The 27,042-nt window shown below is 53.4% G+C and overlaps 10 protein-coding genes across 10 annotated transcripts; 5 read left to right on the top strand and 5 right to left on the bottom strand.

The window, feature by feature from the left end:
* Window positions 1-1,457: 1,457 nt before the first annotated feature.
* Window positions 1,458-6,210, top strand: B0H65DRAFT_132760 (P-loop containing nucleoside triphosphate hydrolase protein). The gene is made up of 3 exons (XM_062820829.1): window positions 1,458-2,046; window positions 2,102-2,716; window positions 2,772-6,210. The coding sequence occupies exons 1-3, from the start codon at window positions 1,699-1,701 to the stop codon at window positions 6,195-6,197; spliced, it is 4,389 nt and encodes a 1,462-aa protein (XP_062685037.1). The 5' UTR covers window positions 1,458-1,698; the 3' UTR covers window positions 6,198-6,210.
* Window positions 6,211-7,519: 1,309 nt separating this feature from the next.
* On the bottom strand, window positions 7,520-9,011 carry B0H65DRAFT_132741 (uncharacterized protein). The gene has a single exon (XM_062820828.1). It carries the CDS (start codon window positions 8,889-8,891, stop codon window positions 7,815-7,817), a length of 1,077 nt encoding a protein of 358 aa, XP_062685036.1. The 5' UTR covers window positions 8,892-9,011; the 3' UTR covers window positions 7,520-7,814.
* Window positions 9,012-9,975: 964 nt separating this feature from the next.
* B0H65DRAFT_132443 (uncharacterized protein) lies at window positions 9,976-10,729 on the top strand. The gene has a single exon (XM_062820826.1). It carries the CDS (start codon window positions 10,062-10,064, stop codon window positions 10,575-10,577), a length of 516 nt encoding a protein of 171 aa, XP_062685035.1. The 5' UTR covers window positions 9,976-10,061; the 3' UTR covers window positions 10,578-10,729.
* Window positions 10,730-10,774: 45 nt separating this feature from the next.
* B0H65DRAFT_440589 (Fcf1-domain-containing protein) lies at window positions 10,775-11,398 on the top strand (the record flags this gene model as incomplete). Its single annotated transcript, XM_062825480.1, has 2 exons — window positions 10,775-11,201; window positions 11,286-11,398. The coding sequence occupies 2 exons, from the start codon at window positions 10,775-10,777 to the stop codon at window positions 11,396-11,398; spliced, it is 540 nt and encodes a 179-aa protein (XP_062685034.1).
* A 1,364-nt stretch (window positions 11,399-12,762) lies between these two features.
* On the bottom strand, window positions 12,763-14,235 carry B0H65DRAFT_440588 (nitrogen metabolic regulation protein nmr; the record flags this gene model as incomplete). Its single annotated transcript, XM_062825479.1, has 1 exon — window positions 12,763-14,235. The coding sequence occupies one exon, from the start codon at window positions 14,233-14,235 to the stop codon at window positions 12,763-12,765; it is 1,473 nt and encodes a 490-aa protein (XP_062685033.1).
* Window positions 14,236-14,941: 706 nt separating this feature from the next.
* On the bottom strand, window positions 14,942-15,982 carry B0H65DRAFT_132599 (uncharacterized protein). Its single transcript, XM_062820827.1, has one exon. It carries the CDS (start codon window positions 15,780-15,782, stop codon window positions 15,153-15,155), a length of 630 nt encoding a protein of 209 aa, XP_062685032.1. The 5' UTR covers window positions 15,783-15,982; the 3' UTR covers window positions 14,942-15,152.
* A 4,100-nt stretch (window positions 15,983-20,082) lies between these two features.
* Window positions 20,083-20,915, bottom strand: B0H65DRAFT_507112 (ERG2/sigma1 receptor-like protein; the record flags this gene model as incomplete). The annotated part of the gene is made up of 2 exons (XM_062828114.1): window positions 20,083-20,420; window positions 20,492-20,915. The coding sequence occupies 2 exons, from the start codon at window positions 20,913-20,915 to the stop codon at window positions 20,083-20,085; spliced, it is 762 nt and encodes a 253-aa protein (XP_062685031.1).
* A 389-nt stretch (window positions 20,916-21,304) lies between these two features.
* On the top strand, window positions 21,305-22,471 carry B0H65DRAFT_132430 (uncharacterized protein). The gene is made up of 2 exons (XM_062820825.1): window positions 21,305-22,044; window positions 22,106-22,471. Exons 1-2 carry the CDS (start codon window positions 21,571-21,573, stop codon window positions 22,274-22,276), a joined length of 645 nt encoding a protein of 214 aa, XP_062685030.1. The 5' UTR covers window positions 21,305-21,570; the 3' UTR covers window positions 22,277-22,471.
* A 1,022-nt stretch (window positions 22,472-23,493) lies between these two features.
* On the top strand, window positions 23,494-24,576 carry B0H65DRAFT_546746 (uncharacterized protein; the record flags this gene model as incomplete). The annotated part of the gene is made up of 1 exon (XM_062829462.1): window positions 23,494-24,576. One exon carries the CDS (start codon window positions 23,494-23,496, stop codon window positions 24,574-24,576), a length of 1,083 nt encoding a protein of 360 aa, XP_062685029.1.
* Window positions 24,577-24,923: 347 nt separating this feature from the next.
* Window positions 24,924-26,786, bottom strand: B0H65DRAFT_458854 (pseudouridine synthase). Its single transcript, XM_062826430.1, has 2 exons — window positions 26,476-26,786; window positions 24,924-26,376 (listed from the first exon to the last, which is right to left on the bottom strand). The coding sequence occupies exons 1-2, from the start codon at window positions 26,531-26,533 to the stop codon at window positions 24,977-24,979; spliced, it is 1,458 nt and encodes a 485-aa protein (XP_062685028.1). The 5' UTR covers window positions 26,534-26,786; the 3' UTR covers window positions 24,924-24,976.
* Window positions 26,787-27,042: the final 256 nt, after the last annotated feature.

The raw sequence follows: 27,042 nt of genomic DNA, 5'->3' as shown, positions 1-27,042 counted from the left end.
AGTTATAGAGTCCGGGGAGTAGTTGCGCTAGTGATACCGCTTCTTTCGAGAATCTCTTCCATTGATCAAAGCGGTGTCCAGCTCGCTAAAGACTCGAGGGAGGTGGTAAAGCTCAGTCACTTGATGTCTTTGATAACAAATGGAAGCGAGGTGCATGGAAGAAAAGGCAAGGCAACGCGTAGCGCACGTATGTACACCCTCCCTGCCGTGCGTGCCTCCCTAACAGGCAGGCTAACAGGCAGGCTGTCGTGTTGGTGTGCCGTTTTATCCGGTTTCGTGAGGGAATGTTGGTTCTCGACCTTTCAAGTGGTGTTTCGGGGTGGAATTAAGTACCTAGGTCCACACCAGCTATAAAAGCTCGGAGTTAAGGAGCTATGACCGACCAAGCCAAGATGAAGTGACTAATTGGGCAGGTCGATAATGGAGGTGTCGAAACAAAACATTGCATTGTCTGGTCTGGTCTGTTCTTGATGATTGATATGTCGTCCAAAGTTGAAGACGAGCATTCGTATGACATTGCTTAATATTGAAAAGCAGATGTGTACACGCATAACTGAAATAAAGTCAGGATCAGGCGGGGTGCCTAGAAAACGTCTAGGCTTCTGTTGTGCTTCTAGCCGAAAGAAATCAACGTGGACAACGGTGGGCTTTACCTTATGCAGCGCCAAGCACGGCAACGATCCGCTGTGGAGGAGGGCGTTGCCTGCGTCGGTCGGCAAATCGGGACCGGTCATCTCCACCGGATGCAGGCCATTGGGGAGCCTTCCCTTTGCAGCTGTGGGCGACTTCAGACCTCAGCGGTTTGGAGGCGTCATCGGCGGCGTCTTCTGACCCCGATCCCCGACTCCCTCTCATGATTTTTGGAGCTCTCCTCGTCCCCATGGCTTGAAGCTTCTAGCGGTGGTCTGGGGGGTTGGTGACGGCGGTGGAGAAATGATCTTTAAGCATTTTTTCTGATTCCACTTCTCGAAGAAAAGTACGATGGAGAGAAGGCGAAGAAGTGGGCTTTGAGAGTTGCAACACCGACAAAAAGGAAAGATACAGCGGAATGTACACAACAAGGGAAGGAGGAGCCAACACCCAACACAGGGGGACCTTAACACCGGGGCCGAAGTGGTGCCGTCCACCTTTTTCACTGTTCCATCCCGCCTTTTTGCTCTTTCCCTTTTGATTTGGCGTCTTATCTTTTTGCTTTCTTATACAATACCCTTCCATCCCAAGGTTGATCTCAAGGTTTGGTACCCAAGTCAACTAGGTATATACACCATAGTCGGGGGATCGCATTTACAGCTTGATCCTCGCTCAAAACCTGGCTCTCTCTCCCTTCACAGGCCAGCACCCTTCACCTTATTTTTTAATACCCTTCAAACGTCTTGGTCAGATCTCTTGCTCCACCTCGTTTGCTTATTATTATTTCGGATCTACTGCAACCTGAAAGGCACAAGACCTTAAACTCGGTCAAGTAACGACACCTCTGACTTCAACTTGGCGCCGGTGACGTGCTGTCTACCTGCGACCTGCGACCTGCCAGCCCCCCGGGCAACCGTCACCCCTTTGCGCATAATGACAACAACAACAAACGAATAATTTTTTGCTCATCTCCCACGCCGATCACGAGAGACTACAGTCTTCTCCTTGTTTACCAAGTACACAACCACTGCCTCTAGCAAGGCTTCTCTATAAGCCCGGCTGCCCAACATGGCCGAATCCCCAAACGAAAAGGGGAGACATCGAGAGGATGACATCGAGGAAGCGCCCAGGAATGATGATGACCTCGAAAAGATTGCCATTGGCTCATCGTCTGTGGAGGAGAACGACGAGAAGAGGGCCGAGCTGAACCGGATGAGGACCAATGCCACCAACACCAGCGTAACCACGACCGCTACCATCCACCCTCATGTCGAACCAAAGCCATGGTACAAACAACCAAACCCTCTGAGATGGGGGAAAATCGAACCGATCCCAGAGACGAGGAGGCCATCGCCAGAGTACAATGCCGGTTTCTTCAAGTCGCTCTACTTTAGTTGGATGGGTCCTTTGATGACGGTAAGTGAACCAGTATCTTATATGCATACTGGAGCATTCACTAACACACCTGTAGACCGGGTATAAACGACAGTTGGAGCTCAACGATATCTACGAGGTCAACCCAGACCGTTCTGTTGACCCCCTCACAGAAAGGATGCGAGAGTCCTATAAGCGGCGAGTGGAAAAGGGGGAAAAGTACCCGTTGCTTTGGGCTTTGCATGAAACATTCTTCTGGGAGTTTTGGATTGGTGGCATGTGTCAGCTTGCTGCCTCTGTCCTCCAAGTCATGTCGCCTTTCACTCTTCGTTACCTCATCCAGTTCGCAACAGACGCTTGGGTCGCCAACCACTCGCGCGCACCACCACCGGGTATCGGATCTGGCTTGGGATTGGTCTTCGGTGTCACGGCCATGCAAATCTTGCAGAGCTTGTGCATTAACCACTTCATCTACCGCGGTATGCTTATCGGAGGCATGGCTAGGGCCTCTCTGATTAGCTTGATCTACGAAAAGTCCATGGTCATCTCGGGTCGTGCCAAGGCGGGTGGTGCCGATGCCCCAGACGTTCCCGCTGCAAAGGCGGCTGCAGAGAAGGATGCAAAGAAGGAGAAGAAGAAGAGCAACAAGAAGGGCAAAAAGGGCCAAGCTGGTGCCGAAGATGATGGTGCCGGTTGGGGCAACGGAAGAATCGTGAGTGCAATCATGAAGAAAACAGACCTGGTACCAGTGGCTAACATGTTCGCAGATCAACCTGATGAGCGTTGATACTTACAGAATCGACCAAGCCTCCGGTTTGTTCCACATTATCTGGACCGCCCCCGTCACCATCCTCATCACTCTTGTGTTGCTGCTTGTCAACTTGACTTACAGCGCGCTCGCCGGTTTTGCCTTGTTGGTTATTGGTATCCCCGTGCTCACCAAGGCCATCAAGACTCTCTTCGCCCGCAGAAAGGCCATCAACAAGATCACCGATCAGAGAGTTGGCCTGACCCAGGAAATTCTTCAGTCCGTCCGCTTCGTCAAGCTCTTTGGCTGGGAAAGCTCGTTTCTCAAGCGTCTGCAGGAGTTCCGCGATCGTGAGGTATCAGCCATTCAAGTGTTACTGGCTCTTCGTAATGCGATCATGGCCATTAGTATTTCGCTTCCGATCTTCGCGTCCATGCTTGCCTTCATCACCTACTCTTTGACCAGCCACGGGCTGGCGCCGGCTAAGGTCTTCTCGTCTCTCGCCCTCTTCAACGGTCTTAGAATGCCATTGAACATGCTTCCTTTGGTCATCGGTCAGGTGACGGACGCATGGTCCTCCCTCGCCCGTATCCAGGACTTCTTGCTTGCCGAGGAACGGGAGGATGAAGCTATCATCAAGCTCGATGCTCCTAACGCTATCGAAGTTCACGACGCCTCCTTCACCTGGGAAAGAACGCCAACTCAAGAGAACGAGTCGACAGTGGGCGGTGCCGGTCCGAAATCGAAGCCTGAAAAGGCTCCCAAGGGAAAGCCCAAGGATGTCGAGGCGGCCACTCCTCCTTCCGGTGACGACTCGAGCACCCTGGTCGAAGAACGGGAGCCCTTTAAGCTTCAGGATCTCAACTTCACCATTGGCAGGAACGAGCTGGTTGCCGTTATTGGTACCGTCGGCAGTGGCAAGACTTCACTGCTCTCTGCTTTGGCTGGTGACATGCGCAAGACCAGCGGCGAGGTTATTCTTGGTGCTCACAGAGCTTTTTGCCCACAGTACGCCTGGATTCAGAACGCGACTCTCAAGGACAACATTCTTTTTGGAAAGGAGATGGACCCCGAATGGTATCGCGATGTCATCAAGGCTTGCGCGTTGCAGCCGGATTTGGATATGCTTCCCAACAACGACATGACCGAGATTGGTGAAAGAGGTATCACCATCTCTGGTGGCCAAAAGCAGAGACTCAACATCGCCCGTGCGATTTACTTCGATGCCGACATCGTTCTCATGGACGACCCCCTGAGCGCTGTCGATGCCCACGTTGGTCGTCATATCTTCGATAACGCTATTCTTGGTTTGCTCAAGGACAAGGCCCGTATTTTGGCCACTCATCAGCTTTGGGTTCTCAACCGCTGCGATCGCATCATTTGGATGGATGGTGGTCGTATTCAGGCTGTGGATACTTTCGACAATCTTATGAGGGATTCCGAGGAGTTCAGACAGCTCCTAGAATCGACCGCCCAAGAAGACAAGAAGGATGAAGCCGAAGCTCCTGTCGTAGCCAGCGAGGAAGAAGCGCCCAAGAAGAAAAAGAAGGCCAAGGGTCTCATGCAGGCCGAGGAGCGTGCTGTGGCTAGCGTTCCATGGTCGGTTTATACGTCCTACGTGAAGGCCTCTGGCTCGTATCTCAACGCACCCATCGTTCTCATACTTTTGGTTATCGCACAAGGATCGAACATCGTGACCAGCTTGTGGCTGTCGTGGTGGACTTCTGACAAGTTCGGCCTCAGTCTGGGACAGTACATCGGTGTCTACGCTGGTCTCGGTGCGCTACAAGCTCTCCTTATGTTCGCATTCATGGTATCCCTCTCAATTTTCGGTACTACGGCGAGTAAGAACATGTTGAGGCAGGCCACCTTCCGCGTGTTGCGTGCCCCCATGTCTTTCTTCGACACTACACCTCTTGGTCGCATCACCAACCGTTTCAGCCGCGATGTGGACGTCATGGACAATAACCTTACGGATGCTATGCGCATGTACTTCTTCAGCATGGGAGGTATTATCTCGACTTTTGCTCTGATCATCGCATACTTCTACTACTTTGCCATTGCGCTCGTACCTCTCTTCACCCTGTTCCTCTTTGCTACTGGCTACTATCGCTCATCGGCTCGCGAGGTCAAACGCTTTGAGGCCGTCCTTCGTTCCAATGTGTTCGCCAAGTTCAACGAAGGATTGTCTGGTGTTTCCTCCATCAGGGCGTACGGCCTCCAGAACCGGTTTGTGGTGGACATGAGGAAGGCTATCGACAACATGGACTCGGCGTACTTCCTGACTTATTCGAATCAGAGATGGCTATCGACCAGACTGGATATGATCGGTAACCTCTTGGTCTTCACCGCGGGTATTCTCGTCGTCACCTCCCGTTTCTCGGTTAACCCCTCGATTGCCGGCTTGGTGTTGTCCTATATCTTGGCTATAGTGCAGATGATTCAGTTCACTGTCCGTCAGCTGGCCGAAGTCGAGAACGGCATGAACGCCGTCGAGCGTCTCTTGCACTACGGGACCCAGCTTGAGGAGGAGGCCCCATCCAAGACCATCGATGTGCGCCCCAGCTGGCCTGAGAAGGGTGAGATCGTTTTCGACAACGTCGAGATGCGTTATCGTGCTGGTCTTCCTCTTGTTCTGCAGGGTCTCAACGTGCACATTCAGGGCGGCGAGCGTATTGGTATCGTCGGCCGTACTGGTGCAGGAAAGAGTTCTATTATGTCTACGCTCTTCCGTCTCGTTGAGATTTCCGGCGGTCACATCACCATCGATGGCATCGACATCTCCACCATCGGTCTCCAGGACCTCCGTTCCCGCCTCGCCATCATTCCTCAAGACCCGACCCTCTTCCGCGGCACCGTGCGCAGCAACCTCGATCCCTTCGGTGAGCATACCGACTTGGAGCTCTGGTCCGCCCTGCGCCAAGCCGATCTCGTCCAGGACGAAGCGACCACCACTACCACAACCGCCACCCCCAGCGCCAGCGGCAACGCCATCGTCGTCGCCGACGCTCCCGCTGCTACCAACGGCAACTCCAACAACCGCATCAACCTCGACTCGATCGTCGAAGAAGACGGCCTCAACTTCTCCCTCGGCCAGCGCCAGCTCATGGCCCTCGCCCGCGCCCTCGTGCGCGGCTCCCAGATCATCGTCTGCGACGAGGCCACTTCCAGCGTCGATATGGAGACGGACGACAAGATCCAGCGCACCATGGCCAGCGCGTTCCGCGGCAAGACGCTGCTGTGCATCGCGCATCGGTTGAGGACTATTATCAACTACGACCGGATTTGCGTGATGGACAAGGGCCGCATTGCGGAGATTGGTCCCCCCCAGGAGCTGTTTGAGATGGAGGGCGGTATCTTTAGGGGCATGTGTGAGAGGAGTGGGATTAGAAGTGAGGATATCAGGTTGGCGAGGGAGGTTGTTGATAATGATCGGGCGTTGTAAGCTGCGTAAAGGGTGTGATTGTTGGCTACGGAAGAGAAAGAAAAAGGGGTGTGCCTGAGATGAAAGAGGGATGATGAGTATGATAGATGAGATGAGATGATGGCTTCTCGATGTTGATACTGATTCTGATTGATGGCGGCTTATGATACCAAACTCGAAGAGAAGAGAAGACTGAGACGGAGGGAATGGAGAAAAGCAAAGCGAAAAAGAAAAGAAAATACCTATAAAAGAAAAGTACATACATAGTGTAAACACGTAATTACTTACTTGTAGAAAGAAGGAGGTCTGATTAATGGATCTCGAGAAGTTCATAATATCACATTATCACATGTTTTGCGTACCTCTAAGGATCCATGTGCATGCATGTCTTTGTCTGTTTATATAGGATATCCCTACGCTAGCTAGCTGCCTTAAATTATTCCTTTACTGTTCATTCACGCGTAGGTATGTTGCCTATTATCCCGAAGATACAAGCTATCCCTTCATGTCGTTCGGTACATCCCTCACCACATCGCAAACCCAACGTAACACACATGATGCACACGATGACACCGCCCGCGTCCATCTTCAAGTCTCACAAAGTCAAGCTGTGAAACTCCACACAACCAGACTCTACCTAGACTCGACAACTTCAGTTGGCTGGGGCGCGGGCGCGCTTTTGGTGTCACCTACCACTCACGTCACGTACCTATGCAGAAACAAATCAGAAGACCCAGGTAGCTAGCTCCCAGCTACCGGCATACCTGCCTGCTGTATGAAAATAGCACCAACCAGGAAAAGACCCGGGCAGGCAGGCGCCTGCGCGACTTTAGATATAAATGAATCGTGTGGCCGGAGAGCTGCATGATCTGGCAGTTGTCTTGCAGTTTTGGTGGCCGGTGATGAGACAAATCAAAGACAGGTATGTAGAAGCAGACGGGATTCGGACGTATTCAGGACACGACATGTGGTCGGTCGAATCGACGAGCAGAAGGAGCATGGTAGTTAAGTGGAGGACTATGTAGTCTGTCGTGTCGTCGAAGACCATCAAGTGAAGGCGGCAGGCAAGAACGCAAAGGATGTGAAGCTATCTCCAGCCAACTGACTGAGTGAGAGAAGACCGTGATCGTTGACGTGGAAGCTAATCCTTCTATTCCAAGATATGCACGTCATTTCGCTAGGCCTATGCTACTGCAGTGCTGGTGCAATGCACGATTTGATAGACAGGAAGCCGGGGAGCCAAAGACACAGACAGTAAAACGCCATCAGAAGTCCTCCATCCGAAAGACACTTGTAAAAAATTAAGAATGAACCAAAAGTGGTATTCGACTATACGTGTGTACTTTAAGACCGAATTGGATAAAAAGAGGTATGGTAAGTAATGATGATGGCGAAGGCGTTGACGATGACGATAATGATGATGATTGGTATTTTTCAAACCCCGAACCGCTGAACTCCCCAGATCTTTGAATGCCTCCCCAGATGTTCAAGGAAACTTGGTTGGATTAGGTGTACAGCCCTGTCACCGCAGGGTATCGGTGGCCGGAGCTGGTTTGACTTGATGTTCCCGTCCTGGGATCTCTGCAGCATGAGTGCCTCCTGTAGTTCCTTTTTCCGTTATCCGAATCCTCAACCAGCTTAGTACCTCCCGCTGTGCCTAGGATCATGATGTCCCCCATGATAACCAGGGTTATTGTACCCACCCGGAGGAGGGAACGCCTGCGGGTTATCTCCCAACAAATCATCTAAAAATGCGCTCGGTGCGCGCTCGCTCTCGGACCTGTTCAACTGGTTGCCCGAGCTGCTGCTGAACGCTCTCGACGACGGTGTCCTTGTCGCCATTCCCATTACCGGTCCAACATTAGGCGACTCAGGCGGCGTTTGTCCCATCATGCTACCACCACTAGGCCGTCTCGACATCGGGCGGAGGTTCGACATGCTGATCGAATTACCGTGGCTGTGGCCCATAGGAGCAGCGGCCGAAGAAGCGTAGAACCCGGATGGGAGGAAGGTCGAGTGGCGGTTGTTGGCCATGGTGCTGTTGCGGTCTCCCTGTTGCGCAGTCGGCGAGAAAAACAGTTGACTCTGGCTTGGGGTACCGGCGGAGGGCGCCGGGCCGCGCGACTTGCGGCGGTTGCCGGCAGCACCGGTGTTGCTGCCGGCGACGAGCGAGGGGTTCGAGTTGAGGTCCTGATACTTGTAAAACTTGGGCGGAGGCGGGAAGGCCTTGTCGCTGCCAATAGACTGGGCCATGGCGGCGCGCTCAACGGAACGGTGCAGGAGACATGCGATGACGGTGCGCCAGATGACAACAGCCAGACCGAAAGCGCCGAGGATGGCGCCGACGCAGATGAAGACGGTGCCGTCGGGGAGCGACGAGTGCTTCATGAAGGGCGCATTTTGCGTGGGAGGAACGGTCGGCGCGGGATATTCCGGGATACCAATTTTGGTGAGAGTTGGAAGACCGGTTAGGAGTGCAGGTGGTCCCGTCGCTGCTTCTGTGTTGCCGACCGTCAAGGGGGGTATGCTATCAGTGCCGGTCGAAGTAGGAGTGGCCGTTGCCTTGGCCGAGCTAGAGGAGAGAGATGTCGACGATGATGAACTTGATTTGTCGTTGTTATTTTGTTGCGCCAATACACCATTCGATAGTAGGGAAGAGGCGAAGAGGGCTGATAGAAGCAAGGAGCGCTTCAGCGACAGTGGTGGCGACAGCATGGTCGCTGTGATTGTGTCCCTTCGGATTCGGGGACAACTAAAGAAGGGGTTTGGCAACGAGGACCGAGAAAAGGGAATCGGTCCCTAAATCCACCAAGGTATCACGAATCAAACTCTTGATGGAGAGTGAGCTAGATCGACGACGGGCTGCAGCCACGATCCGGAATTTTCGATGTGAGGGTGGTGAGTGGCCGAAGACCGGGAATTGGTGGTTACTCAAGGGCGTCGTGCCGTGGTAAACCTAAGAAAAAAACGAGAGTAGAATCAAGCGCCTGCTGAGAGCAGCATCAGAGTCTGGATGAGATTCCAAAGTGAACGAGTGTTGCAAACTTGACCAAATCAGGTCATGGTCGTCTTTGGAGGGAGATTGACCAAGAGATGCATGGATGGAGTCGACGGAGTCTTTGGAGCGAAAGGTTGAATGAGTGCCAGGGAAAAGGAGAGGGAAGAACCTGGAAGGCGCCCATGGGACCCAAAAAGGTACTGTACCAAGGGCCAACAAGGAAGGGGGGCAGTGACGGGCAGTTGACTGGGCCTTTCTCGCCCTCGTGTTGGTCCCCGTTTTCTCCATTCCTGCGGCGCTGCTCCCCCAGACCAACCCGACCCAACGGAAGGAACCACTCAGGGTGACCACTCACAACCACTGCACCGGAGACGCCCATGATTCTGACTGGAATTGTGCCTGGGAAACATTTGCGCCGCGGCGTCCCCAGCTCAGGGCAACGTAACGTCGTGTCTGTTCTCAGCCCTCACTCAGCTACTCAGCTGCAAGTAATCGTTCGTGAAAAACGGCTGGGACATGATTCGACACATGGATAATATCTGGCAGGGAATCCTCCAGGGCGAAAGCCATGCAATTCATGGCATGCCAACACTCGGTGGCTGCAGCAACGGCCCTTGCAGCACGCCTGCAAGAAGGGTTTTGGCGGATGGAGACAGAGGGCGCTATTCAGCCCTTGAACTCTTGAAGTTCCTGCCTCCATCGATGTCCGTGATGGCTGTTGAGATTTTGCGGTTTGCCCTCCGAAAGGCGGACCTGAGTTCCCCTCATCTGAACAAAATCGAAAAGTCAAATGTCTCTGCTGCTTCCCACTTTGTTTCTCATGCACAGCTGCACGGTTGACGGCATGACGTCCGGCCCTTCCTTTCTTGGGTCCAGTCGCTGGAAACATGCAGCAGTCCGTGTGTATGGTCGCTATCTGCACAGTGCTCATCTGTCCCTCCAGCGGCTGGCCTCGAAGCCTGAAGCCGAATGTTTTAGCGCTCTGTCTCTCTTTGAGGTGCCCCGGACCAGCACGCCGGAGCACTGCACTTGCACAGTGGCTTCCCGCTATCCAACCTGCCATCTGTGACCAGCTGCTGGACTGGCCTGTGCGCCTCCCATTTTGCGGTGTTCAGGCTCGGTTGCCACTTGTCGGTTCGAAGCTGCTTGGCAACCACCGACCACCCGACCACTGCAGTGTATGGTTGCTCTCACTGGTGTGTCTCCAAAATTTTATACGAACCATCAATCGCCTTCACCACCAAATTCAGTATCACCACTTTGCGGCCGCCCGAATTCTTGACGAACCGCCGATTCATCTTGGCCGCCAAATCTACACAACAACGGTCGACACCCCGATTTTTGCAACCGAGTTTTTCTACTTCAATCCATCATTGAGATCTCGGCAAGATGGGTGTCGCTAAACGGACAAGAAAATTCGCTACGGCACGTGACTTCTATAATCCCCCTTCTCATCTCACATCTCATGCTCACCACCCACCATGACCTCAGTCCCCTTGGGGTAATGGTCAATGTGTGTGTGTTGATGATTAGCATGGCGATATATCAGACATATTATAAATCGAAATGTATGAACTAACACATTCATTAGGTCAAGCGCATGATCGGCAAGAACGATGAGCGCCGCAAGACCGACGTCCAGAAGAAGCAAGAGTTGGAGTTGCAAAAGAAGAAGGAGGCCGCCGTCCGAGAGATCCCCCAGATGCCTTCGTCCATGTTCTTCGAGCACAACGAGGCCCTTGTGCCTCCCTACAACGTCCTTGTCGATACCAACTTCCTCTCCCGGACCGTCGGCGCCAAGCTCCCCCTCATGGAGTCAGCCATGGACTGCCTCTTTGCCTCGGTCAACATCATCATCACATCATGCGTCATGGCCGAGTTGGAAAAGCTCGGGCCCAAGTACCGCGTTGCGCTGATGATTGCCCGTGACGAGCGGTGGACTCGTCTCACTTGCGACCACAAGGGAACGTATGCCGATGACTGCATTGTCGAGCGTATTCAGAAGCACAGGATATATATCGTTGCTAGTATGTGTTTTTTTTCTTCTTCAGCCCTTCCGGTTATTGAGTCTATGATAGGACATGCATGGTTACTGACACGAGAAAAAACAGCCAACGATAGGGACTTGAAGAGGAGAATCCGCAAGGTTCCTGGTGTGCCCATCATGTCTTGCGGCAAGGGCAAGTACGCCATTGAGAGACTCCCTGGTGCTCCTGCCTCGTAAGGTGGTTGAGGACAACTAGGTGAACATCAAACATTGCGTCGCCTGCATTGCATTGCGAGGCTTTATGAATGGGAAGGGAGCATCCGTGGCATTTTAGAACGGACTGCTGCCCCAGGAAGGAAGTGGCCGTTGTGAAAACGAGTCCATCACCCACCGTACACAAAAGCCCCAACCGGCCCCTTTTGATAGTCGAAGGGCGACGAGCCAAACTTTGCACACAACGACATCGATATGGATGGATGCAGTAGCCCATCGATCCGTCCATAGCCGGCCCAATCTCAATAGCGGCGTTCTGAAAGGTGCTAGATGGGTTGGAGATGTCGGGTTCAGACAGCGAACAGAAAATGGGGAAGAAGCACCAGGGGAAGAAGGACTGAGGGAGGGAAGCAAAAAAGGGTTACCAGCAAAAAGGGGGATACCATACCACATTGCATCTGGGTCATAGAGGTTTCACACACATAGGGTTTTCATTTTGCTCGGCGTTAAAATAATGAGTTGATATTCTTCTGTCAAAAGAACACTTTTTGTCATCAACAGAACAGAGTCTGTTCTCGAGGCGTGTTTGACTTGCATTTGCTACGAGCCCTCTCGGCTCCTGTTGTCTCGAAAGCATCTGTTGCCCACGCAATATATGACCATTGGAGCAGCATGTTGCCAGGGAATGGTATGAGTCTTTTTGGTTTACTTCATTATTGAATAGTTTACCCTATCAACTCCTTCTATACACACACGCATCTGGTATACCTAGCAGAAGAACCCGACTCCAAGCACAGAGCAATAACATCAGTGTTTGTGCTGCAATGACAAAGACACAAGATCCAGTTTCGATAGTGTGAGGTGAGATAGATAGTTCAAGTCAACCAACAGTCAAATCCGTAAAAGTATGATGACCGCAAGGACATATGCAGACCCGTATAGTGTATACTATCGCCGTAGTAACTCCAACCGTCCAACGCCATCTCAGCAGACAGCTCGTCTGTTTCCTCCCTTTCGATTTTGAAACCTAGACAGACCCCCAATGACCATGTAGACTCTCCTGCGCACCACGCCGCTTACACAATGCCATGATAACACAACACCCGTTTGCCATGTCTTTTGCTGCGCGTATGTGTTTTGGTGACAAGACACTCCAATCCGATGAACCTTCAATTGACAAAAATGATATTACAAACCCAATGTAAAAAGTCCCCGGTTGCCGACTCCAGCTTTTGAGAACTCTCTTTTTGCTTTTCACTCCCCAAGGAAAAATAATTTGATAACAGTAAGAAGAGGGGTATTTTTGGATTCCATTTGCTCCCCTTTTTGCTCTGCCTGCTCCCCGATTTTTACCGACATTCGATCGCGTGGTGGAGGTGGATGGATTGCTACGCGAGCCACTCCTCATCAGCCCGCTTGTTCCCCCGCATCACCAATCCCTCGTCATCGGAATCGGAATCCTCCTCTTCCTCCTCGCTCTCGGAATCGACTCCACCATTTACGATATGCCCATTCATCCCATTGTGCCCGTTTTGATGTCCATTTTGGTGTTGGTAATGCTCCTCCTGCTGGTGGTGGTTATTATGATTATTGTCGATATTATTGCCGCCGCCTCCGTCGTCCTCCTCGATCATCCACGTGAGGCCGTTGGCTTGCTCCTCTAGTGGGAACACCTCGCGAGCGTACTCCTCCAACCCTCTTGGGCCTTCCCACAGCTCCAGGGCCGCCCGGGGGCAACTTCTCTCCAGCTCTATGTCGCCGAAGTATGGGGGTTGCTTCTCGGGATCCTCATTGTGTAGGTTGAAAAGCTCCTCGAGCGCCTCCAGCTGAATTCGATAGCCCTCGGGAATCTTGACCTTGACCTCGATTGGTCCGCGGACGTAACGTACAGGTCGGCCGACGCCCCGGGCAAAGACCTCGCATGCTTCTAGAGGGGTGAGCATCTCGTATGCTAGGGCGATGCGCTTGCCACCTCCCCACTTCTTGACGCCGTCCTTGAATATCTGCAGGATAGCCGGGCCCACGTCGTGCTCAGCATCGAGCCATGGAAGCTTGGCGTTTGGATGGAAGGGCGCTTGCCAGATCCACGATCCGTCCGGCTGCAAGTCGGTGCAGAAGAGGGGGTATGGCAGCGATGTGAAGTTATTGTTATAGATGCCGGTGTAGACAAAGGTTGCCGGAATGCCAATTTCCTTCACATAGTCCTCCACACGGTGCTTCGATGCCCAGAGCGGCAGTGATGGCCAGTCCTTGTTGTAGGCGTGGTGGTCGGGCATCGAGGAGTAGACGTAGTGTAGGACTCCGGCCTTTTTAGCAGCGTCTGCCAGGGCTATGCCAATCCTTTCCTCGTCTCCGTAAAACGTGGTGTTGATAAAGGCGAGCTGAGCGCCTCTGAAGAGTTCGGAAATGAGGGCGTGGTTCACGCCGATGCCGGAGATGGGACCATTCTTGGTGACGTCGACACATTGTCCCTTCTCACTCTCCGCAGGGGTCTCTTTGGTGTAAAGCTCGCCCTGCAGAACGGTAACGTTGGGATTCGTCGACACCTCGGTGGCCACAACACCCTCGAGATTCCTCATTTGGGCTCGTACGTGGAAGCCAACGGCAGTGGCTACTCTGATGAAAGAAGCAGCCTGTCGGCCGGCGGCGTTGATGACCGCAATCGTCTTATCGGGGGTCGGCATGGGGCGTTTGGCAGGACGCCAAGTCAGAGAGTTATTCCGCGACATGAGAGGGGACAGCTCTGAGTAGGAGGAGCGAGAGTGTTTGTGCCGCCTCTCTTCATTGTGCATGGTGTTGGGGATTTTGATGTCTCTTGGTGCTGGCCTCAGTGGCAGCTCTGATAGAATCTCGGCCGGCATGGTGGGCTGTAGTGCGATGGCCGGGTGTCACCGTCCTCCCAAAGATTCCCTGACTGTCTCAAACTTTTTCTACGAGGAGAGGGCCCGGCTAGAGATGCTGTGTCTCCCCAGAAAACAGGAGTCCTCTTCGAACAGGTGTTGGCGCAAAAATGCTCTTGCCGGTTGCTTAATGCGCTAAAAGGAATTTCCTATTGCGACCACCGCTATAAGTTCCCGTTGCGACCCTTTTCGGAAGCGGCAGGGAGGGTGATGATGGGCCGTAAAAAAAAAAAGTCGAGCTAAGCAGCGATCGTGGTTCTGGAAGCGCAAGGGCGGCGCAGGCGATACCGGTGAGAAAATTGCCGACCGAGGACAGGAAATTGCCAGGAAAGTGCAGGGCAGCGGATTTGATTGGATTGCTCTGGTCTGCTGATGTGCTTGCTGGCGGAACGGTGGCCCCGTGTACCGCGGATGGAATGGCGGTATCGTGCCCTGCTGAGTCGATGGCGTATTCTCTTTCTTTCTTGACCCGTCGTTTATCTATCAGCGGGGTTCCAATGGCGGTGTTAGAGATGTACTGTACTGCGTGCTGCACTGAGTGCTGGATGTCACTGCGGGGCAATTGGATAGGTAGGTCGGGTGGGTGAGAAACCGCAGGCGGCGGGCAGGACGGGAAACTGGACAGGGCGACAGGGCAGGGGAGGTGGAGGGAAGGAAGTAGGCAAGATAATGTAAGTACCTTTTATATGTACAAGTTCCTCGTACCTGTTGTAATGTCTGAAAACGATACCGTCTGCGTTGCCAAGTCAGGGACGGGACTCGAAGATCAATCGACAACTGAAAAGATCCGGATGTTGCAGATATGGGCAGCCGATAAGATAGGGAACTGAGGGAAGGCCGACTAACAGGAGGACAACGGGGAGGAATCTCCAAAGGACTCAGAACTCGGAAGCAGCCAGCAGCAGGATGGTGACAGCAACGGGCAAGAGAGATTGAAATCGAAACAAGAGCGAGAGAAGCGCGAGCGTATGGGACGGAGTGCGGTTTAATAGCAAGGAGATCCCCTGGCTGCTACTGAAGATGAGAGCGAAGGGCTCGACGACCACCAAACAAAGGGAAGCAAATAGAAAACGATTCTGGCCAATCGCATTGCGAGCAGCTATCCACTGGGTGAACCATCCAAGTAGCCCGCGAGGTGCGCGCAATGGTCCGGGCATGGTGCCTTCTGGCCATGGCTTCTCTTCCTGCCAGTGGTCCCGCTCGCTCCTTCTCAGCGGCTCCAGGGCAGGCGGACACCAGGCGAACACCAGGCGGAGGAGAGTGACAAGAATTTGCCATTTTACGGGCCGGGTTGATGGAGCCAGGAATTGCAGTCCACCGCGAGTCCACACCACGGTCCCCGTCCCGACACCGGGTTCCACTCTGGACCATGGCCCTGCTCGTCGACGACGAGAGCCCCATCTCCTTTTCGAGGACGACAAGCAAGCAAGCAAGCGAGCCCAGGCACGCTGTGAATTTAGATTCTTCATGGCATTCATGGCAACGGTTATCCGTCCAATTGGCATCATCGACAGATAGCATATCGTGGGGAAAACGACATTGGCGACGACGGAAGCAAGGCCCAGGACCCAGACGGGAATTTATCTCTTTAGACGCGGAAGCTCTCCAGACGGGATCATGTTCCCCAGTCTTGAGGTTGTCCACTATCGCCCTATGTACCCCAGGTAATTGGATACCGGTACCTGAAGTAGCAGTCCCGGTCTGACCGGGTCTTGGTATCTAGATAAAGGTGCAGCTAAGGAGGGCCACGAGGCCATGATTTTCAAGCATGGCGGCTGAGGGGGTGCCGTCCCAGAGTAAAACCTGTCTTGTTGGTGCAGTGTCGTCTGTGCAATGCGAGTTGCAATGGAACAACAGGAACAGACGAGGCGGGGAATGATAAGCGATAGATAACCCACCCGAATCACGATGCCTTCAGTCGAGGATATCTGTACATTGTACGACCGCAGCGGGCATATGGGACAAAAGAATTGGATCGTGGTGGTTGCACGGCTTTCTAATCTCACAGAGCGGTCAACCGGGCAGCCATCAAGGTACATTTGTACAGTATGGAACCCAAACGGGCAAGAGGTGTGGTGTGTGGTCGCCTTCTCGATGAATCAGATAAACACGATAAGCTAGACGTTTTGCTCGGCATGAGCCGCCGACGTGATAACAAAAATCCATGGTAGCATTGGCAGACATGGCAGGTCAGGGTTTAAATTGTCGATCAACAAATGTTTATCAGGACAGCATTTCGTTGTTTCTTGGGGCCTGCACAGGCCTAGACTCCTGACGGGTCATGTGCCTTTGTCTTTGATCCTGGCTTCAGCTTTTTACTACCTTGTCAGTTTGTTGTCTGTCAGGTGGTTTCCTCCCCTCGCACGTGCCTCGCTTTGTTGGACGTTGTTTCCTTCTCAAAAATCACCTAAAAATCCAAACATCGAATCCTTTCGCTCCTCCCCCATGCCCGTAGCGCAAAGAGGCTAAAACTGGCGCCGAAAAACTTTCCGATGACGTTTGGACGGACGCTGTGTGGACGACAGGCGGCTCCGGCCTTTCTCATGCAGCTAAGAGGTTGCTCTTACCTTATACCTTCCCCATCCAGTCCCCGAATCCCATTCTCTTTAGTAAAGCTTCTTGGCATCTCCCACGCTCTTGCCGCTCAGCTGCGGAAGACGTCTGGCGAGACCACTCGGTCAGGCTCTCAGCGCTCATCGATCCCAAAATCGCAATTTATATGAAGCCTCGACTCTTTGGCATAGCATTACATGGAGTCCGTCCCGATACGACCTGTCACCGCTCTGGAATCTTCTCTGCCGTTGATTGACGTGATTGAGGGTTGCTGAATGTTGGCCGTTGGGTCTGTATAACACACCAATACCACCTTCTCGGAGGGTCGTCGTCCATGGATGATTCCTCCAGGAGGCTCGAGTCGAATCGTCGTCGTTCCCAGCTACCCGTTGTCTGCAACAGTGCTTATTGCTTGGCGGTGACCTCCCTGACAGCCGGAGTACACCTCTGACAGGCCAAAGAAAAAGTCGGATCGTTCAAAAAAAAGCTGGCAGAAACGACGCTGGTGAGGCTGGATGCCGGCGGATCCCCTTTCAATTACGTACAAACCGGCTCACTAACACCCTTTTGGGGCAGTCTCATTGCACTTGAGTCACCCTCCCACAGGCGTCCATGTCGTCCACCACTGTCGACGTTGGCAATGTTGGATCGGCATTGGCTCCCGACTTCGCTGCCTCGTTCTTCCCGCGAGCAACATTTCCGCGGATGTCGCCTATGCAAGGAACCAAAGTTCTCGGCTGACCTATTTTTTTGTGTCCAGAGAAGTTGTCAAGAACCGTGTCCCCATGCTGTTTGGCTCGCTGAAACCTCGGCTGAAACCACACAACAATAGACACTATCGGGAGAGCCTTGCCGATAGCAACACTGGCACGGGGGGCCCTCTTTCAGCGCACCGCAGTGCCCTACGCCCCTACGAGCCTACGAAACAAGCTTGACAGGTCCCGTTTCTTCCCCGCAATTTTCTTCCTGCTGGCGGGTCAAAGGGCGGGGAAAGAAAGAAAGGAGTTCTTCTGGATGCCGTAGCGGTCAAGAAGGGAAAAAAACAAGCACAAGCGGCGGCACGACGCCGGCGTCAACCCATCCCGCTCTGGCGTTTCCAGCACCAACACACCCTAATGCGGCCCCGAACACACGGAAACATGGCGACATTGGACCTCACTCCACTGCCGGGTTCCACTGTATGACTTCTAGAACCATAAATCCGGCCTAGCTGTTCGCTCGAGCAGTGTCACGAGGCCGTTGGAAAATTTGTTCTGATGTGAAAATTTTCTCACACGGGCAGTTCTGCAATGCAGGGTGGCCTTGTGGCCTTGGGCAGTCTGGCAGTACGGAGCAGTCGCGGAGGTGAGTTCGGTCAGAAGATGATGACCCCCTGGAAGCGCCGGGCCGGTTTGCACCAGTGCGAACGGAAGTACGGGGACAGTGGAGATGGTTCCACGGGGGGCTTCCACTTCATCCACTTCGGATGAGGGGTCTAAAACTCCAAAAGTAACCTCACGATGTCGACTTTTAAAACAACAATTGCGAGAAACCGATGATGAGGAGAATGGCGATGCCCGACGGGCGGGGATGGAGATGGGTATGGGTTTCCGGTCAACACGTCGATCAGCTCTGTTGGTTCCGGGTCCGCAACCCAGGAAACTTCGATAAACTAACTGCCCGTCGACCGCCTGAGATAGTATGGCTCGCCAAACGCTTCAGAGCCAAAGTTCCTTCTACTCGTAACATTCGTACTATAATTACGGATGACGGCTTTGCGCACAGCTATAGGAAAGCTTTGGTCATGGGGAGAATTCATGTGCCATATATAACGTCTTCAAGGAAACAAGATGAGATGAACTGTCGCCAAGTCACGATCCCGAGTCTCTATAGTCCAACTATGACAACTCGGCAGTACTAAGCCGAACAAACTGCTATCTACGTTGACGACATGGTGAAGATAACACCCGCCGCTGGACAATGTTTTCGCAAACTCGAAGTTTCAATTAAGGAAGATCAAATATTTCGAAATTCTAGGATAGTCTTAGAGCTGTCTTCAACCATTGTCCAACAGCAACATAACAGTAAACTTATCACCAGATCATGACCGAGAGTAGCGTATGTATACCTAGCGCTTGTCTAACATTGGGAGTCCATCACATCACGAAGCATCACAACAAGCGGCCTCGAACATCGCGATGATGGCTTTCTCCCGTCGTGTCAGCCATCTCTCGCACACACAAGCACGGCAACTTTGGAGTCACCCATCCATCCCATCCATCTACTATCCTGTTTCTGTTCAGTAGCGTCGCGTATTTCCAAAGAAAATTACGGTGGCGACAAAACATAGTTTAGCCGCGATATCCTCCTGTAAGATATCTTAATCAGCCGGCTATCTTAGCTTTGAAATCAGGACGAATCGTCGTCACTTGTGAAACCACCCATCTCTCCGTTCTTCGTCGTCTCGTGGTGGCGTAGTGGCGTGATGACGGACAGACGGACGGACGGACTGCCCGGCAGAACAAACGAGGAAACGAGATAAGGCCAACCAACTGTTCATCGTCATCACGGCACTCAGTTTGGTCCAGTGTGAATGAAGCAAGAGAGAAAGGAAGGAACGTGCCGAAGAAAGCCGAGATGGTGTGAGTGTGTATCGTAATGTTTTGTGCGACGCTGCTTTGGATGCCTTGTTTGCTCCTGTGGTTCGTTGATGGTATTGTTAGTAGAAGTATGGTGTTCTAAAGAGGCAGGCTAAGATGGGACACGACGGTGGTGGTGAAGTATAGATGTTGGAGAACATGATTAGTGATCAAGAGAGAAGTGAAGAGGGAAGTAAAGAGAGAAGTAAAGAGAGAAGTGAAGAGGCCTGGTTTTGAAGGCAGCAACGAGGAAGTTCTCTGAAAAGGGTTGGCTTTACTGAACCAGAGCTCAGGTATAAGTCAACCCGAGCGTCTTCTCAAGGTCACAGCTGCTTGATGTCAAAGACTCACCGGCGAATGGAGAAACCAAGGCGATGAATGATCCAAGAAGAGGTTACTTTGTAGTCATGTCTTGATTACATTACGTAGATATGGGTATAGGCAGGTTGTGGTCTAACCAAAAACTCCGGTCCAACATAGACGGCGCAAAGGTACAGCAGCATGTGTACATCCCCCTGTGCCGAAAAAGCCATATCTATACTCTATATTCTATCCCATGCTTTCCAAAACCTTTTGCGTTCTTCCAACACCCCTCCCCATGAAGGGGGCAGACCAAAAAGAAGATCTAACAACAAGCTTAGAACTTGCCCTTAAGCAAGTTGCTGATCATCTCGCGGCCGGTAACGACGGAGGTGCGCCAGAGGGTAGGGAAATCGAGCGTGCTGCTGAGGGTATCGGCATAGCCGAAGAACAGCATGGGAGGGATCCAGCCGCGCGCATACTCGAGCGCGAAGCAGCTCTCGGGCATCTTGTACTGTTTGACGGTGCCGCGGACGAGGTGGTGGACGGAACCGGGAGGGTAGACCTCGGGCTCGTACTCGCCGGGGACGTAGGCAGTCTGAGTGCCGGTGAGGATGTGGAAGTAGTCGTCGGCGGTGTGGCGGCCGGTGTGACCCTCAGTGCCGATGGCAGTGCCTGATTTGTGAAGTGTGTTGTTAGTTATAGGTCCAAAGAATGCTGAGAAAAGCGTTTGGAGGGGGGCTTACCGAAGATGATCAGGTACTCGGTGATGGAGGCGTGGATGATGTACATGGCACCCATGGCACCACCAGCGTTGTTGAACACCCACTCCTCATCGTTGTTGACGTAGGGCGCAACGCCGTTGCGCTCGTTCAGCTCGTCGACAATGTACTTGACAATGGCCTTGGTGTCGCTGCCATGGGCGCTGATGGCGCGCTTGGACAGATCGTGAAGGTGCTCGGTATCGAAGACGTAGAAGGACTCGAGACGCTGCTCAAGGACGTAGGCGATAGGCGCAACCAGGGCGAACAAGATGGCGAAGAACTTGAGCCAGCCACCGATGCTGCAGCGGCAGCGGCAGCGGCAAGACGAACCGGAGGAAGAGCCGGAGCTGGAGCCGGAGCCGGACGGCTTGTTGCCGCCGGAGGAGGACTGCTTCTTGGAAGGCATTGTGACGGTTTGCGATTGACGAGACGGCACAATGTCAAGAACACAAGGAGAAACCGGGGAAAGAGAAGATGGGAATCTTGAATTATAAAGAAACAAAACAATGGCCACAACAATTCCACCGCCGACAGGGGGGGTTCGCGATCCCAACCTCAACAACCCACGGCAACCCCTGATTCCTTGTGGAGGACCCTGAGGTTGCTGTTGCAACATGCCCGCCCAGGCGGGTGTCGCGACTTCCGACACGTCTGACTTTCCACAAATTTGGCCAATGAGAACGCTCAATTGCGCGGATAGCGTTGAGACGAGTTCTAGGGGAGCCACTGCCGCGACCAATTGGGGACAGACACACCGGCAGGCTGGAGTGCTTTCAGAAGCTCCCCTCGCCGGCAGCTCGTCCGGCAGCACTCCGACAGGGGTTTCCAATTTTTCGGTGCCCCTCCGTCATTGAGTCCCGTCCGCGGGCCCGGTCAATCACATTTCGGTATCCGAACATCTATCAGAAGCTCTAGGTAATTTGTTATCGCCGCGGGGTCCGTTCTATCGTATCGTTATCTCTAGTTTGTTTAGTTCCCTTTGCGCGTCGCACCGCGTCTCTTACAATCCCACTTTCCACCCTTTCGCAAACTTTCGTCATCGACCCAGAACGACCGACACAATGGCGACGACATCCTCCTCCCCTTCGATGGCCATCCCCGGCCAATTCCTTGGCCCCATCTCCAAGTTCCAACCCGGCCCTGGAACCCATATCCACGAGTCGAACCTCTACTCTTCGCTGCTCGGCGTCGTCAACATCACACAGCCTGCCAAGGCGCCTGGTCCTGCCAAGCGCTTGAACAAGATCATCAACACCCAGACTACGCCCGCCGAGCTGCCGACCATCTCGGTACTGCGCTCAGCGGGTTCGTCAGACAAGCGCGAGGTGCTGCCTGAAGTGGGCAACATTGTGCTATGCCGGGTGATTCGCATCATGCCGCGCCAAGCGGTCGTGGCCATCCTGATTTGTGGCGATACTGTTCTGGAGGCCGAGTGGCAGGGCCTGATTAGAGTGCAGGACGTGAGGGCGACAGAGAAGGACAGGGTGAAGATCTACGACAGCTTCAGGCCCGGTGATATTGTCAGAGCTGAGGTGGTGAGTGCTCTTCTCCTCTTCTTGTCATTGAACACTTTACTGATGTGCTGCCATCTACTAGATTTCTCTCGGTGACCAAGCAAGCTACTACCTGTCGACAGCGCGCAACGAGCTCGGTGTCATCATGGCGACAAGCGAGGCTGGAAACACCATGTACCCCGTCAACTGGAAGGAATACAAGGACCCCGAGACCGGGCTAAGCGAACCCAGAAAGGTTGCGAAGCCCTACTGAACTCGGCGGGTAGAGGTTCGAAACGAGTGATGAACAAAGATGCTCAAGACGAAATGCATAGCGGAGTTACTGGCTTGAGGTACAGCGTGTTATCATGATGATACGGGCATCAATCCTGCTCGAGGAGCTCGCCGGGCAATGGAAGCACCTCTTATGGGCTTTCAAATGCGGCGGCAGGTCGACCGTTGAAACGTCACGGTTCTCCAGAGGCCCGCCCATCGACAGATTTGACCGCTCCACAAAGCCTACAAGTCTGAGGGCGCAAGACCAACGTTGGATCCAAGCCTAGAGATATCTTGGCCCAAGAATCTCTGGCGGATACTCCCAGTACGCCAAGTTAGACCGTGCAGAAAAGGGTCTGGGGCGATGGGGTGCGCGTTCGGAGAAGTATGGAACTCGAACATGTCAAGACTTCAATTCTTGACACAGCGGAACAACATAGTTATGATACAGTGTCCACTTCGGAGATCATGAAGATGATGACGGGCTATGATCCTGTCACGCCATGGGAAGATATAGTGGCATTAGGCCAACCTAAGCCTGTCATTGCGTTAAGGAGCTGGATACCCACTATTGAATAAAGATACCATTAACCTTCTTCATATGTGTTCTATTGTTCATCTTTCCGTGCCGTCATCCGCCCCCTGGGCCCCTTGGGCCAAACGTTAATGGGTGTTGTTTCTTTAGGGCAGCTCAAGGGCGGCTCGGCGTCTCCCACTCCCCCACATGGGCCTTGCATCGTGCATGCGGTACCTACATACCGCTGAAGATCATCGGAACGGCGGGGGGCTCAGAACGGGAGGGCGGTACGTCACCGAGACCCTGCGTGCCTTGAACATCTCCACCCATTTCTTGTCCTCCCTTTCACAGCTTACTCATTCCTCAAAAAAGGAGGAGAAAGAGTGAGATCTGGCGACGTGTTGGTCAGCTTCGCCAGCGCCTCCAGATACACAAAACAAATACCCAGACGAAAACAAGAAGCCCCTGCCCCTGTTTCTACGGGAACCAAGCCATCCCCACCGCAACCGCGTCTCCATCCAGTTTTCCCGTTCCTGACAGGAGTCCACTTGGTTCCCGAGAAGAAAAACATCGAGACCGGACGAACCGTTTCAATCCATCACCATTTTCCGTCCAATCCGACAAGGCGCGGACTCCCGCTTCCCGTCGATATTGTCCGTCCTATCGGGGCCCGGTGAGCCATGTCGACCACCACCACCATGACGATGATCGCCGCCCCCGTCGTCGAACCCGTCACCACCTTGTCTACCGCCCCTTGCTGCCCGCAATGCGGTATCGATCTTGAGGGGACCCAACCTTTGGTGGAGATGCAAGCGGCCGTTCTCGACGCCCACAACAAGATCCAAGAACTTCAAAACCAAGTGCGCCTGCTCAACGAAAAGGCTTCATCCGCCGTCGATCGCTGGGCCGATTACGAAGACGAGATAACCCGACTACGGGGCCAACTCAAACAGCAACAACAACAACAACAACAACAACAACAGCAACAACAACAATCCCAAACCTCCCCAGCTGCCTCCCAAATATCATCACCGCAACAACAGCAACAACAACACGCCGCTGCTGCCCTCGCCACCCCTCCCCAATCCGCAACCCCCTCCACCACCGCAACAGCCAACGCCTCCCCCGCCGCCCCTGGCAGCGTCGGCTCCATCTCCTCCTTCCTGCCCACGGGCGCCGCCTCCCGTCTCTCCGCCTTCTTGACCTCGCGCAAATCGACGCCCAACCTCAAATCCGCCGGTTCCCACCCGCATATGCCAACGCACCAATCCACCCTCTCGCAATCCTTCACCCAAAGCAGTCCACTCCAACAACCCTTCCAATCCACCCCTTCCATCACCCAACAACAACAACAACAAAAGGAGATTTCGGACCTCCAAGCCGCCTTGAGCACGGAAAAATCGCTGCACACCGAAACGCGCGCCAAGCTAGCCAAAGCCGAAACGAAACTCACCGCCGCCTCGCAGGAGATCGAGGAGCTATCGGTCACCCTGTTCTCGGAAGCCAACGAGATGGTCGCGTCGGAAAGGAGGGCGAGAGCGAAGCTGGAGGAACGGGTGAAGACGCTGGAGAAGAGAGACGAGCAAAAAAAGGAGAGGCTGGAAATGTTGGAGGGGGCGGTGAGGAGGATGGAGAGGGTGAGGGAGGTGTTGAGGGAGACGGAGAATTTGGAGAGGGGAATAGGGAGGGGAGAAGACGCGGATGGAAGTGATGATGAGATGCACACGCTGCCGGTGGCGGTGGTGAGGAAGGAGAATTCCAGGCTGGATCTGGATGATTGAGAGGAAGGAGGACAGTGGTAATATTTAATGGTAATGGTAACCTATCCCGGATAGAGGGAGGAGGGTACTTTAAATCTAATGTAATGACGGGGATGAATGGGTACTATGTAGTCTAGATCTTGTTTTTGGGCTAGCATCTGGCGGAAAAAGGAAAACCAGGGGCAGGCAGGCATCATGACGGAATTGCATGGTCGGCGGGCTGGTTCTTGGATATAGACGGGGTCGGGAAGGAGCATTCATGGCGGCAGCATCGGAATATCATCTTGGACATTTCAAAGCTGTGTCCACCTGAATAACATCATATGAGGCATCTTGACCTTGACCTCAAAATAATCAATCAATATTAATTGGGTATACTTCGCTTTATTTTGTTTTCGCTTGCTTTGAGGATAATGAGTTCTTATGCCTTTGTTTCAGGCTCCGTCTTAACGGTCTCCTCGTCCTTTACAGGCGCGGACTCTTCTACTTTGACCTCACCTGCGGGCTGCTCCTCAGCCTTGATCTTCTCGGCCTTGATCTCCTCAGTCTTGACCTCTTCGGTCTTGGGCTCCTCCTTCTTTACTACCGGCTCAACAGCCTGGGCCTTGCCGGCCTTGTCCTTGTTGTTCCACAGATCCAAAGCCTTCTGGATCTTGGGTGCCCAAACGTCCTCGCCCAGGGCAAGGTCCGAGTACTCCATGCAGTTATCCGTGCCCAGAACGAACTCGCCTTGCCTAGACCTAACCAATTCAGCCATCATAGCGCCGCATCCAAGCTTCTCACCCAACTCATGGCACAGACTGCGAACGTAAAAGCCCGAAGTCACGGTCATGCGGATCTTGGCAGCCGGAGGACCCTTGCCCTCCCAGGGGAACGGGGTATCGGGCGACGGCGGAGGAGGAGCAAGATCCAGACCCCTATTCTTGGCGTACTTGTCCTGCTTCTTGTCTTTGCCCTTCTTATCTTTCAGAGCACCAGACATCATGGGCTCAGCAGCACCGGTCTCCGTCTTCCTCTTCTTGCCCGCGGGCTCCTCGGAAACCAACTCGTCAACCCGTTCCTCGGCCGCGCGCTTGTTGCTCTCGTGGTCCGCCAACGCCTTGACCTCCTTCTCCACCACCTCCGGTATTAACGTCGCGGCCTCCTCTGTGCTGGTTGTGCCGTCCTGCTGGTTTTTGGCCACCTGCCACACCGACTTGACCACGTTCTTCTCGGCCTGCTCGGCCTCCTCGGTCGGCCACCGGTGGTTGTGCGTGCCGGGCTCGTACCACTCGGTCAGCTCGAGCTCCGTCACGTCGACCTCGCGGGTCTCAATCTCACGGGGGATCGGCTTGCCCTCGCGCGCGTATTCGTATAGGGGCTTGCCGTTCATCTTGAGCGCCGAGTAGAGGGGAGGCATCTGCTGGAACTTGCCGCGGAAGGAGTTGAGCGCTTCCTCGACCTGCTCGCGCGTGATGTTGCTGTAGTCGCCCTTCTTGATGAGCTTGCCAACGCGGTCGTAGGTGTCGGTGCTGGCGCCGAAGACGACAACGGTCTCGTAGGTCTTGGTGCAGCCCAGGAAGTCGTGCAGGGCCTTGGTGCCCTTGCCAACGCCGAGGATCAGGATACCGGTGGCAAGAGGGTCGAGAGTGCCGCCGTGACCGATCTTGACGTTGATATCCCGCTTGGCATGGGTGCGGCGTCGCTGTTGGTATCTGTTTTCCTTCTCGCGGAGGGCGCGGTCGGCTGCCAGGAGGGGCGCGAAGAGCTTGGATGGGTTGAAGTGGTGTTGGCAGTCGCGGATAACCTGGGCAGAGCTCATGCCATAGGGCTTGTTGATGGCTGTTATTGATGTCAAAAACGGGTCAGTTTTATCTCTTCATGATGCAGACTACATGTACAGAATGCGCGCTGAAGACTGAATGCGTAGTGATGACATACCGAAGACGCCCTCAGCGAGCTTTTCGTGTGCCATCTTGTAAATTGACCTCCAGATCATTTACAGTCTCTGGGATTTGGTGTAGGAGGAACGGGGTAATATTCGGGAGTAAATAAGCAACAATGGACCGACACAAAGCAAGAACGTGCTTCCAATTGGAGTCTGCGCAGGAAGCTGTCATTCAAAAATTCCTAGACTCGGACCTGACGCTGCAGGGGACCGCTCACTTACAGTTCAACCCTTAAAAGTTTGTTAGCGCGGTTCTTGTGACAGGGGTCTGCAAAACTTCACAGAAAAACAACGGGACAACCACATTCAAAACGGAAAATTGGATAAAGTGTATAAAGCCTCCAAAACGCATCTGGTTGATACCAACTTCTTGCATGAAATGGGGTGGAATGGTGGTTGAGTTGCGAAGAGTGCGTAGTGAAGTCCCGCGCTAACGAACTTTCCAGGGGTGATGTGTATTTTAGGGCTTATCGTCTATTATCAGCAGCGGATGCGGAGCCGAGAAACAGGGGTTTAAGTGCCTAAGCCCCACCACTGACGAACGATTTGGCAATCCCACC

The sequence above is a fragment of the Neurospora tetraspora genome (genome assembly GCF_033439725.1).
Source record: "Neurospora tetraspora strain CBS 560.94 chromosome Unknown B0H65scaffold_2, whole genome shotgun sequence".
NCBI lineage: Eukaryota > Fungi > Ascomycota > Sordariomycetes > Sordariales > Sordariaceae > Neurospora > Neurospora tetraspora.
Note: the sequence above shows the minus strand (reverse complement) of the source record. Positions and strands in the feature narration are given on the sequence as shown.

Coding starts and splice junctions, on each gene's coding strand:
- B0H65DRAFT_132760 (XM_062820829.1), top strand. CDS start 1,699: ATGGCCGAATCCCCAAACGAAAAGGGGAGACATCGAGAGGATGACATC. Junction 2,047..2,101: donor GGATGGGTCCTTTGATGACG/GTAAGTGAACCA, acceptor ACACACCTGTAG/ACCGGGTATAAACGACAGTT. Junction 2,717..2,771: donor GTTGGGGCAACGGAAGAATC/GTGAGTGCAATC, acceptor ACATGTTCGCAG/ATCAACCTGATGAGCGTTGA.
- B0H65DRAFT_132741 (XM_062820828.1), bottom strand. CDS start 8,891: ATGCTGTCGCCACCACTGTCGCTGAAGCGCTCCTTGCTTCTATCAGCC.
- B0H65DRAFT_132443 (XM_062820826.1), top strand. CDS start 10,062: ATGCAGCAGTCCGTGTGTATGGTCGCTATCTGCACAGTGCTCATCTGT.
- B0H65DRAFT_132599 (XM_062820827.1), bottom strand. CDS start 15,782: ATGATGCCAATTGGACGGATAACCGTTGCCATGAATGCCATGAAGAAT.
- B0H65DRAFT_132430 (XM_062820825.1), top strand. CDS start 21,571: ATGGCGACGACATCCTCCTCCCCTTCGATGGCCATCCCCGGCCAATTC. Junction 22,045..22,105: donor ATATTGTCAGAGCTGAGGTG/GTGAGTGCTCTT, acceptor GCCATCTACTAG/ATTTCTCTCGGTGACCAAGC.
- B0H65DRAFT_458854 (XM_062826430.1), bottom strand. CDS start 26,533: ATGATCTGGAGGTCAATTTACAAGATGGCACACGAAAAGCTCGCTGAG. Junction 26,377..26,475: donor GCTCGCTGAGGGCGTCTTCG/GTATGTCATCAC, acceptor CATCAATAACAG/CCATCAACAAGCCCTATGGC.